This window comes from Dama dama, chromosome 21, assembly GCF_033118175.1.
Source record: "Dama dama isolate Ldn47 chromosome 21, ASM3311817v1, whole genome shotgun sequence".
Classification (NCBI taxonomy): domain Eukaryota; kingdom Metazoa; phylum Chordata; class Mammalia; order Artiodactyla; family Cervidae; genus Dama; species Dama dama.
Genome location: NC_083701.1, coordinates 33,351,654 through 33,364,312, shown reverse-complemented (window position 1 = coordinate 33,364,312; position 12,659 = coordinate 33,351,654). Strand labels below are relative to the sequence as shown.

The 12,659-nt window shown below is 42.0% G+C and overlaps 1 protein-coding gene across 2 annotated transcripts in view; it reads left to right on the top strand.

Annotated features, from left to right (window-relative positions):
* SLCO5A1 (solute carrier organic anion transporter family member 5A1) overlaps nucleotides 1–12,659 on the top strand; it is a 150,239-nt gene that overhangs the window by 107,533 nt on the left and 30,047 nt on the right. For both annotated transcript variants that reach the window (XM_061123454.1, XM_061123453.1), the window contains one exon: nucleotides 8,713–8,911. In XM_061123454.1, coding sequence (XP_060979437.1) covers nucleotides 8,713–8,911 — 199 coding nt within the window. The remainder of the gene's footprint in view (nucleotides 1–8,712; nucleotides 8,912–12,659) is intronic.

Here is a 12,659-nt window from a genome sequence, read left to right as displayed (position 1 = left end):
CTGTTGATTGTCAGCTACATTCTGCTTTCAGAGCAACTCAAAATCCACACAGTTTTGAGAATTAGATGCAATTCTATCCAAAGAGTAGTTAGCACAGTATCTGGCACCTGGCCAACATCAGTATGTGTATGTCTGTGTGTGTGGTGTGCATGTGTGCAGAAAGAGAAGTGAAAGAGGGAAAGAGAAAGAGTAAATGAGAGTGAATCGTACTTCCTTCTTTTCTAGATCTCACCCCACTTTCTCCTCCACTCCCCTCCCTACCACTTCCCCAAAGACAACAGCAAACCCTGGAAACCATAATGGCGTGTGGTGATATTTTGTAATGATTCAGTCTTAGGTTTGCAAGCCACACACTTTTCAACTTACTTAAAGAGAACTTTTAATGTGGAACATTAGATTATCTTTAGGTTCAGATCTATATATGCAAATTCTGAGGCTATGTCTGTACTAACAATTCACTTCAGCGGGACAGTCTGCACCCTTGTGATCTCACCATAGAAGAGGCTAGAGGACCACTGACAGTCCATGCTTTGTCACCTGTGGTGACTTGGCAGTTAAACTTTTGCTAAAAACGCCCAACTCAGAATTTTGTTAACAGTGAGATTTTCTCAGTCTAGATATTTTGTGCCTGCCAGCTTTAAACTGATTTTAGCAAGTTATTTTAGCTCCCAAATGAAATCTGAGATTTCCTGTTTGTAAAACAAGATGTGGCCTATTTCAAGGAATCATTGAAAACAAAAATGAGTGTCATTTGAAGACTTTATGTAATAAATTCAAAATTACAAAATTATTCACCTGTGCATTTTCCAGGCCTTGGTAATTGCTAGAAAGTTTTGAAGATAACAAAGATAGAGTTCCTGCCATGTACCTTTCAGTCCAGCAGAAAGAGAGAAGTAAACCCAATAGATGCTGGCAGGTCTTAACTTGAGGGTGAACACTGGGTCCTGTGAAAGCAGATTATGATTTTTCACAATAGCAATAGCAGCACAATCTCAGTTCCCCGAACCCAAAGCATTCTTAAAATTTTTTAAATTTGAAGTATAATTTCTTTACAATGTTGTGTTACTTTCTGCTATACAACAAAGTGAATCAGTTATACATATATCCCCTCCTTCTTGAGCCTCCCTCATACCTCCCTTGCATCCCACCCCCCAGGTCGTCACAGAGCGCTGAGCTGAGTTCCCTGTGCTTATAGCAGCTCCCCACTAGCCATCTACTTTACATGTGGTCAATGGTACTTTTCAATTTGTCCTACCCTCTCTTTCCTACCCTGTGTCCACATGTCTCTTCTCTATGTCTGTGTCTCTATTCCTGTCCTGTAAATAGGTTCATCTGTACCATTTTTCTAGATGCTATATGATAAGTGGGTCATCTGATTTTGTCCTCCTCTCTTCTAATTCAGGATTTTCTTGTTTCAAAAGATGCATAAGCTTAAACATATTTTATGTGTCTGTTTGCAATACAGATAATATCTACATGGTGACAAAAATTGGAGTGAAGAGAAAAAATTCATTAGTAGCTTTAATATTTGGTAATTCCCTGAACATCATTTTCACAAAGACCTTTTGACTCCATACAGGTACACTTTTTAAGGGCAAGCAATATTGTAATCCAGAGTAAAGACTTCAAAATTGACTGTTATGGGGTCATGCTGGAAACAAGAGAAAGGAAGTAGGACCATTAACATATCAATCTGCTTGGATAAATAAGTAGATAAAAGATTTCCTACTGGAAAGCAGTAGGATGTGCGCAGACCTTTTATGAACCAAGCAGGGCCCTCTGGTCACTACTTTGCAGTGGTTAGATCTTTAGATTCAGATCTTTATACACAGTGGGGCTTCTCAGGTGGCACTAGTGATAAAGAACCCTCCTCCCAAAGCAGGAGATGTAAGAGACTCAGGTTTGATCCTTGGGTCAGGAAGATCTCCTGGAGGAGGGCATGGCAACCTACTCCAGTATTCTTGCCTAGAGGATCCCATGGTTAGAGGAGCCTGGAGGCCTACAGTCCATGGGGTCACAAAGAGTCGGACATGAGTGAAGTGAGTTAGCATGCACACACGCATATATACATGCACATATACACACAGCGGGCTTTGCAGGTGGTGCTAGTGGTAAAGAATTCACCTGCCAATGCAGGAGACACAAAGAGGACATGACTGAGTACACACACATATACACACAGTAGCTAAAAACCTAACAGAGGTTTATGTGTTTAAGAGAACAAAGTAGCTAAATATCAAGCAAAGGTTTGTATATAAAAGAACACATACAGGTTTATGTCAGACCATTATGAGTTGTAAGTTTAAATTCAGTCCTATAGATTAAATAGCATATGGAAATTTGCCCGGTTGTAATTCCAATATATTTATTAGTGCAAATGTTAAATTCATTAATAGTAGGCAGATAATAATGATGTGGCTTCTCTGGTGGCTCTGTGGTAAAGGACCCACTTGCAGTGAAGGAGATGCAGCAGGAGCCTAGGGTTCGATTCCTAGGTTGGGAAGATCTCCAGGAGAAGGATATGGCAATCCATTCTAGTATTCTTGCCTGGAGAATCCCCATGGACAGAGGTGCCTGGTCGGCTACAATGCATGGGGTGGCAAAGAGTTGGACACAACTTAGCGACTAAACCACAGCAGCAATAATGGTGTAATTGTGTCAATTGCTGACATTTATTGGGTATACACAAGGATCAGGCATTGTTTGAAGCACTTTCTATGGTAATCCTAACAACCTACCAGGAAGAAACTATTCTTACCCACATTTTCCAGACAAAGAAAATCCAGGGTCCTGAATATTCAGAACCTTGTCTAAGAGCAGACAGCTTGTAGGTGGCAGAACTGAGATTTGAACTTGGATCTTCATGGCCCACACTCTTACCTGGAATTGTCTCTGACACTTGGGATCGCATTGGCCTCCACCCTCTCGCACCTGTGCCTTGGGCTGGGCCCCTGGCTTGGTCCAGGCTTTTCTATCATTCCCCCCTGCTCTGTCCTCCCTCCACCCATCCTTGATGCCTTCCCTGTGGCCCCCCGCCCCGCCCCTGCTGTAGCCCCACCCTCCCTGCATCTTGACCCCTAGAGGGCACGAGGAGCAGAAATTCGAGGGTGACGGAATTTCTTGGAGTGGCTGGAAGAGAGGCTGGACCAGAGGTAGAGGCTCAGAGGTGGGAGGCAGAAGGAAGGGCGCTTGGGTCTGTGGACACAGGGAAGGTCAGGAGAGCACCAGCCAGTGAGGAGAATTTGAGCTCAGGGCTAGTGGCAGGAGGCCTGCTTCTACCGAGAGAGTCCATCTTCTATACTCATTTCCCTCTCCGCTTTCAAAGGCAGTGGTGAAGTTGGGGAGGCTTAGGTGGCAGCAAGGTGGTGGATGGAGAAGCTGACTCTCAGCCCCTCAGTGATTGGTGCGTCCCACGGGCTTACCCCAAACCACTAAAGCTGGGTTGCAGGGAGCCAGGGGTTTGGAGAAGGGTCCCTGAGGAGGCTCTATTGTTCCCCCATCCTCCACCCCACCCCCCACACAGCACGAAATTGTCCCTGCTCATTCCATTTGCCTAAAATGCCAACACCAAAGCATTTGGGTCTCTTACTCAAGCTGGAGTTCTGAGTGTTGTTCACATTTGCCTGAATGCATGGTCAGAATCTTTCCATTTTGGTAATTTAGTGAGATTTAGAGAATGGGGACATTAGAAGGAAATTTTAATAGATCTTCACTGTGTTTGATGAGAGCTCATACTGGCTAATGACAAACTTTCTGTTTTAAAGAACTGATTACTAAAAAACACCCCTGAATACTGATTAGGATGCACAGGCAAACAAATTATACTGCTTTTAAATTATGCAGCTCAGTTGGTAAAGAATCTGCCTGCAATACAGGAGATCTGGGTTCCATCCCTGGGTTGCGAAGATCCCCTGGAGAAGGGAAAGGCTACCCACTCAGTATTCTGGGCTAGAGAATTCCAAGGACTAGAGAAGTCCATGGGGTCCCAAAGAGTCGGACGCGACTGAGTGACTTTCACTTTAAATTATGACTCAGCTGTTAGTGTGGGGATTTGTTTTGTTGCTATCCTGGGGTCTAGCACGGTATCTATAAAGATAAACATTGCTCAACTAAAATAGTGATTTTATTAATGGGCAGATGCACTCTAAAGGTAAGGCTTTTTATTCATGTTGATGTAATTTTTGCTGTTCTTTAATAAGGAGGAAAGTTTGTTAAGCAACTCAGAGCTGTAGTCGGGTTACTTACAAGATTTCAGATACTGCTGGTTCTGCATCTGTGGTGCTGTGGAGGATGGGCTGGGCTGGGAGGCAGGAACCTCAGTTTTCATCTGTCTCTTCTTCCCCTGTGTGTGTACTGTTGGGCCAGTCACTTCCTCATCTGTCAAACAGCCATTACTAGTTTTATAAAGTCAGGACTGTGGTGAGGATTACAAGTGAACACGATTTTTTTCCTGCCAACCCATGTGAAGCTCAGACTTTAGATTAATCTATTAATACCCACCCCCTGACCTTTCACATGGGCTGTTGACCATGCAGGAGCAAGCCATCAAAGCATGAACATCGATGCAGCTGTAGACTTCTGACATCTAGTATCACCTAGATCCACAGTTCTCCACTTGCAAAGCCAAGTACATATTCTTATTTAGTGCTCTCTTTCCCACAGTGGTTATTCCAATCTTTGGCTATATTTAAAGTTCTCCATAGCTCTTCCTAAACCAAAGCTATATAATATATATGTGTATATATATATATATATATATATAAAGAATTTATATAGCTGACTCACTGAAAAAGACCCTGATGATGCTGGGAAAGATTGAAGGCAGGAGGAGAAGGGGGCAACAGAGGACGAGATGGTTGGATGGCATCACTGATTCAATGGACATGAGTTTGAGCAAACTCCTAGAGATGGTGAAGGACAGGGAAGCCTGGCGTGCTGCAGTCCATGGGGTCGCAGAGATCGGGCACAACTGAGGAACTGAACAACAACATCATAAAGAATCTATACATGTTATCAATTCTTTTTATTAAAAAAAAATTTTTTTTAGTATTTATTTATCTGGCTGCACCAGGTCTTAGTTGCCACATTTGGGATCTAGTTCCCTGACCAGGGATTGAACCTGAGCCCCTGTGTTGGGAGTGCAGAGTCTTAGCCACCAGGGAAGTCCCTGTTATCAATTATTGATGGGGAAAATAACATAGAAAAAAAGATGGAGTGAACTGTGCCAGAATGTAAGCTGTGGGGTTTCGGTCCTTTATATTTCTGTATGTTGTTTTATTACAACATGTATCATATGATGTTTCCAAAATAACAACAACAACAGAAAAACTACGTTTTGAGGAGCTATCACCCACCCACTGATTTATCCCCCACCCTCACCCCTCCCAAATCTGATTCCCAGCTCAGTTGCAGGGGCCTCTCTCTCCCCAGGGCTAATCTGATCATGTGTGCTTTTAATTCTATATTCTCCTTCTCACAGACCTTGCCTTGGCATTAGATAACCTTTTCCCTCCCTGTTCAATCTGCCATTTCTTTTTAATCTCTTTGTGAGCTTATAACTATGCTTAAGTCCCCTGCATGTGTAAACAAACAAGCGAAATTCCCCAAGGCCCAGCTCTGCCATATTGTTCAGTTCCTCAGTCTGCCTTGTTGTTCAGGTGCTCTTCGTGATCCTGTGGACTAGCAGCACACCAGGCTTCCTTGTCCTTCGACATCTCCCAAAGGTCGCTCAAACCCAGGTCCATTGAGTCGGTGATGCCATCCAACCATCTCATCCTCTGTTGTCCCCTTCTTCTCCTGCCCTCAATCTTTCCCAGCATCAATGTCTTTGCCAATGAGTCGGCTCTTTGCATCAGGTGACCAAAGTATTGGAGCTTCAGCTTCAGCATCAGTCCTTCCAATGAATATTCAGGGCCCCACTCTAAGTCTAAACCCATGGACCCTTTCCCTTTAGAGTCTGAATTCTACAAAGAGTTTGAATTCCAGTCTCTCAATCCTCATGACTGATGGTTTAACCCATTGCAGCCTGGCTTCTGCCTTCCCTTAAAATTGCTATTACTGAGATCTCCTTTCAGGCTTCATCTTCCTCTGCCCTTTCAGCTTTATTCAGTCAGTAGAACAGAGGAAGGTGCTCTTGTTGGAACATCCCATAAATGCCATGAATTCTGCCACCAGTTCTGAATGCCCCAGGCCAGCTCTTCCTGGGCTCTCAGCACCGGGACCACCAGTGAGGTGTTTCTCCCTGTTTGTCCCTGGGCCCATCACACTTGGCATGTCTACCATGAGGCTTTTGAGTGGCGCTCCTCCATGCCTTTTCTCCTTGTATTCTGGATCCTTGCCGCCTTCTGTGTGTCCCCGTTCCCTCCGAAGGTCATGATTGTCACTGTGGGTCCTGACCGTGGCTAACGTGGACCTTAGCAGTTCGCTCCTGACCAAGTGTCTGATGTTGACTGCGTCTCTCTGCCAGCAGTGGTCTTTGTTGCACCACCTCCCATCCTCTTTGACCCTGGCTCAGAATTCCTTGGTGGCTTCCCGTTGCCGAGAGGTACACCCTGAGCTCCTCTCTATGATCCGTCATGGTCTCGCTTGGCCTTACCCATGTGGGCTTGGTCTCTTGCCCAGGCCCTGCCTCGCCCCAATAGCTTGCATTCCACAGTCCCACAGCTTGAACTCTGAATCCTCAATTCTGCTATCTTATGCCCCTTTGCACAGATTTCCTTAGGATATTCTCTCTGTGCCGGCACATTGGGCAGCATCTGCTGGGTGTCAGCTCAAATACTGCCACTTCTGTGAAGTCCTCCCTGATTTCTCCCAGGGAAGACTCAGGTGCTTCTTCCCCTGTTTTCTCCCTGCCCTTGGTGTAATTATCTTGCACCTGCTTGCCCTCAGTCACTTCAGTCATGTCCAACTCTTTGCGATCCTGTGGACTGTCGCCTGCCAGGCTCTCTGTCCATGGGATTCTCCAGGCAAGAATACCGGAGTGGGTTGCCAGGATATCATACTTTAATTTGCTTTGTTTGTTTCTTTTTTAGATTGTAAGTTTCATGGGGCAAACAATATAACTAATTTTTTATTTTTTTTTTAAACTGTGAAATCTAATGGACACAGAAATGCATTAATCAAACCTTAGATAATTTATATGTGGAGTCTAAAATATGACACAGGGAATTCCCTGGAGGTCCAGTGATTAGGGTTTTGTCCTCCCACTGCAGGAAGCATGAGTTCAGTCCCTGATCTGGGAAGTAAGTTCCTGCATGCTGCCTGGCATGGCCAAAACTAAAGTATGATACAAATGAGTTTATATACAAAACAGAAATAGACTCACAGACATAGCAAACAAATTTATGGCTACCAAAGGGTAAAGAGTCGGAGAGAGATAGATTAGGAAGTTGGGATTAACATATATACGCTAGTATATATAAAGTAGATAAACAAGGTCCTACTGTATAGCATAGGGGGAACCATACTAGAAATCCTTTAATAAACCATGATGGAAAAGAATATGAAAAAGAATCAACATATCTATATTTCTCCATGAACTGTAGCCTACCAAGTTCCTCCATCCAAGGGATTTTTTAGGCAGGAATACTGGAGTGGGTTGCCATTTCCTTCTCCATCTCTATATACACATATAACTGAATTACATTGCTTTACCCTTGAAATTATCACATTCTGAATTGACTATCCTTCAAAAAAAATCCTTAGAGATAATGAATGATCATAAAGTGAACCCTTGTGCAATGACTACCCAGGTCATGGGAAAGAGCATTTTCAGTTCTCTAGGAGCTCCTGTATCGTTTCTGGATCCCATCCACCCCCTACCATCTTGGCTTTTATGGCAGTTTTTACTTCCTGGATTTTATTCATAGTTGTGCTTCCTGTATATTCATTTCCAAACCAACATTCAGTTTTACCTGTTTTTGAACTTTTTATACAAATACAGGCAGGCTGTGTCTTTTGTTATGTTTTACTTCCTTCATTGCAATGGTATGTAATTATGTGTCTTAACTTTTATTGTTGTAAAGCAGCATTTCAGTACATGAATTTACTTCATATGATGTGTTTATTCATGGACGTTTGCCTTATTTCCAGTTTGGAGCTACTATGGTGCTTGGATATTGTGTAAACTTCTTTTGGTCCCTGTGTGCATGAGTTTCTTCAGGGTATGGATCTAGTAATGGACTTGCCTGTCACAGGGTGTGTGTATCTTCAACTCTACCAGATAATGCCAAACTGTCTTGCAGAGTATCTGTCACAATTTATATCCCACCAGCCATGCAGAGCATGCCCATTGCTCTGTATCTTTTGCCTATATATGGTATTGTCAGACTTTTCAATTTTTACCAGTATGGTTAACATGGCATATGCTTTCATTGTGGCTTTAATTTGTATTTCCCTCTGAGAAAGAGGATGAGCATCTTTATATCTTAATGGGTCAGCAGAATTTCCTTCTTAGTCAAGAGCCATTTAAGTTTTACTCACTTGCTTGTCTTTCTTTTTATGTCTGTGTTAAGTTCTGCAATATTCTAGATATGAATTCTTTGTTGGAAGTAAACCTTACTATAAAATCACAAACATTGAAGATTTGTTGATTACAGTGTTTTAAAAAATTCTTTGCTTTAGCACTAATAAGTAAGTAGAAACAGAATACTTAGAAAACAAAATAGTGTACATTACTTCAAATTAATCCTGTCCTTCCCTTCTTCTCTCCAGGCGTCATCATTGTCCCTAGTGCCGGTGTTGGCATTGTCCTGGGAGGCTACATTATAAAAAAATTGAAGCTTGGTGCAAGAGAATCTGCAAAACTAGCGATGATCTGCAGTGGTGTGTCTTTACTGTGCTTTTCAACCCTGTTTATTGTTGGATGTGAAAGTATCAATCTAGGGGGCATAAACATCCCCTACACGACAGGGTAAGTGTCTTGGAAGAGTCCTCTCCTCTCATCCTGGTTGTGATTTAATTGCAAAACCCAGCGCTGTTTGGATCCCCGGGTCTGCCCTGTGCCCCTCCTTTGTGCAGGGATCACTGCGTCTCTATCTCTGTCCTGGTGGCGCTGCACCCTTGATGGGCAGAGACTGCGGTCTCTCAGTTATGTGTGTCTGTTTGGACCCTGGGAGTGTCTCCCATTGCATTTGGATTACAGTCCACGAGGAAGAAAGGCTTGTTGACTTAATGAAAACTGTTCTTAATGTAAAGATTTGAATAGGTAATATAGTCACATAATTTCAAAACAAAGTTCAAAGTTCAATGAGAATACAGTGTACCCCCAAGTCCTCCATCCCACTTCTCCCCAAAAACAAACCAGGGAACCACTTTAATTCATTTCTTGTGTATCATTTCAAGGATATTCCTTATACAAGAAACTGTGAATATGTCTTTTCAGTGTTCCCTGATTTATATCCAAGAAAGTAGCATCCTATACATACTTTTCTGGGCTTATTTTTTTTTTTTAATGTAACAATATAGGTTGGAGATCTTTCTGTGCCAATAATCATGTTGATGATGTTCAATGCATAGCTAACCCTTATATTAACACTATTGCATTCTTCTAAATGCTTTATATATATTAACTCATCCATCCTCACCAGCAGCACTAATTAGGTAGATACTATTATCATCCTGATTTTATAGATGGCAAAACTGAGGTATGATTACACATCTGTTCAGGCTGCTGTAAATGTTTCTATGGTGACTTAGAAACAAAAAGAACTTATTTCTCACAGTTCCAGAGCTGGGAAGTCCAAGATCAAGGTGCTAGTAGATTCAGTGTCTTGTGAGGGCCTGCTTCTTGGATCATAAACGGCTGTCTTTTGCTGTGTCCTCACATGGTGGGGGGTGGGGGTGGTGAGGCTTCTCTCTAGGGTCCTTTTTATAAGGGCACTAATTCTACTCGAAAGAGCCCCACCCTCATGACTGAGTCACCTCCCAAAGACCTCAACTCCAAATACCAGCAACTTGGAGCATTAATTTTCAACACATGTTTTTCAGGGACCCAAACATTTGGTCTATTGACTTAATGATCACAGGCAAGGATTACACAAGAAACGTGTAAAGCTCTCAGGTCTCCTGGCACAGAATAAGTTCTCAGAGATAAGTTAGCTATTGTTATTAGTCATCACTAATACATTAAGACGGAGAAGGCAATGGCACCCCACTCCAGTACTCTTGCCTGGAAAATCCCATGGACGGAGGAGCCTGGTAGGCTGTGGTCCATGGGGTCGCTAAGAGTCGGACACAACTGAGCGACTTTACTTTCACGTTTCACTTTCATGCCTTAGAGAAGGAAATGGCAACCCACTCCAGTATTCTTGCCTGGAGAATCCCAGGGACGGGGGAGCCTGGTGGGTTGCCATCTAGGGGGTCGCACAGAGTCAGACATGAATGAAGTGACTTAGCAGCAGCAATACATTAAGAATAATTTCCATCAAATTATTTTTACTACAATTGGCAAACATAAATAGAATTTTTAAAATTAGTAAGAAAAACCCAGCAGTCTCCTGACTAACCCTGCTTCCCAGGGATGATAATTTAAAGTTCTTTTTAGCTATCTCTTCTGGTATTTACCTCTGTATTTTTAACGCATACTGCAAAAAAAAAAGCATACTGCATAAATTAACCAAATTGAGATATTATTTTTGACTTCCTGTCTTGGTAAATGAGAAGTTTAGTATTTTCTTCCCAAGTTGCTCTCAAATTCTTTTTTGATATTTTCATGTTATGATTATGACAGTATTGTTAGCAGCTGAGGTTCAAGCACTGTATCATGATTAGATTTCCTCTTTTGTACAGCAGTGATTTTCCTGGAATTAAATCATCACTTTATTTTCATTTCCTTTGTTTCTTTGAATCTGAATCTAGCCTCCCATATCCTCTGAGGACTCAAGAAATCTCAGTATTACTTTTTGCCCATCTGATGAACTCAGGAAACCCCTTGGAGTCATCTGTATGGGATCTCTCTGGGCCTGCTGCCCCACTATCACCTGGGAATCCTAGAGGCCTCTCTCTGTACTGATCCTCGGTTTTCTGGGATCTGTGAAGGTCTCTCTTTTGTCTTACTCTCTCATTTTATCGGAGCACAGTGGCTACAGGAAGCCTGTAAAGGCGGTTACTTTTTTTGAGATTTTTCATGAAATAGCCTTTTTTTAAAAAATTACATTTTATTACCAAATTGGCTAGGTAAAGAATTTTGGATTGGGTAAATCACTTTCACTAAAAGATTTAAAGTTTTCATTCCACTGTTGTCTAATTTCTAATGCTGTTGTGGGAATTCTGGCCTTTCTTTTTCCCAGTCCTTTTTATGTGTCTTACTTTTCCTTCCTGGAAGTTTCTGTTTATTCCCAGTATTCCCAAATTCCACCATGATACACTTTGGGGTGGGTCTTTTTTTTTCTTCCTCTAAGCACTTGATGAACTTTAAATGTCTGGAGATCATGTTTTTCATTTTCATTTTTAACTTTTTTAAAAGATTCAGTGTTGATATTTTTTCCTCCACAGTTTATTTTTTTAATTTTTTTTTTTCATTTATTTTTATTAGTTGGTACATATACACAATGGAATATTACTCAGCCATTAAAAAGAATACATTTGAATCAGTTCTAATGAGATGGATGAAACTGGAGCCCATTATACAGAGTGAAGTAAGCCAGAAAGATAAACACAGGTGTTTTTTTCTCTTATTTCTCCTTCACTGATTCTCTCATTTTCTTAGTCTTTACAACCTGTTTTATATCTAATTTTGGTCCTGTTTTTTGGGAAAGATTTCTTCAACTTTATTTTCCCAGCCTTCTGCTGAATTCTTTTTTAAAGCTATTGTGGTTTTCAGTTTCCAAAGTTCTCTCTTGATTTTTTATTGTTTTCTGCTCCTAGTCTTCTTGCTTCATGGATGGGATAGCTTCTCTTATTTCTCCAACATTATTTAGTCTCTATTCCTTCCTGAATTGTCTGTGTCCTCTGAGTTCCTGCTTTCTATTTTGCTGTCTCCCTTCTGTTGAAAGTTTCCCTCAAATTTCAAGTCAGCCTGAGATTTCTCTCAGCATTAAAAAGTGTGAGTTTAAAAGGCTGAGAAGTAGGGCTCTGTGCCTGAAGGTAGGGCTTGTCATTTGGTGGATCTCACCATAGGGCACCTGCAGGGGGACAGCTGGCGTTTTCACTGGGGTGTTCGCTGTCAGAACCTGAGGTCTTACTTCTGAGGTGCTTCAACTCCTCAAGAGAAGGATGCTTCTGTCTCTTGGCTGGGGCTGTGTTGTGGTGGGTTCAAGGTTGTAAGCCCAGCTGCTGGCATTCTAGAGCTGGGGGTGAGGTGGTGACTGGAATGGGCCCGGGACCTACTGTTCATTTTGCAAATGAATTTTATCAAATTCCTCTATTGTGATCCTAGCATCTCACCAAAGGGCTCCTTCATGTGGTGCTCTTAAGTACAGAGACTTTGGTTCATTTCCCCCAGAAAATATAGGGTTGGAGGAAGAAGTAGTCATCTACTAAGTAGGTCAGGAAAGGGAACCTACTTAAAACTGTATCATATTTGGACCATGAGTTTCTTGTGTTGTTTGTCTTTGAGGTCCAAAGGCCTGTTCTTTCTCCTACTAAGGACCTTTATCTTGCCCGTATATATAAGTTCTCAATTATACTTTCTGGTTTATTAAATCCTTCTTTTTCCAGAA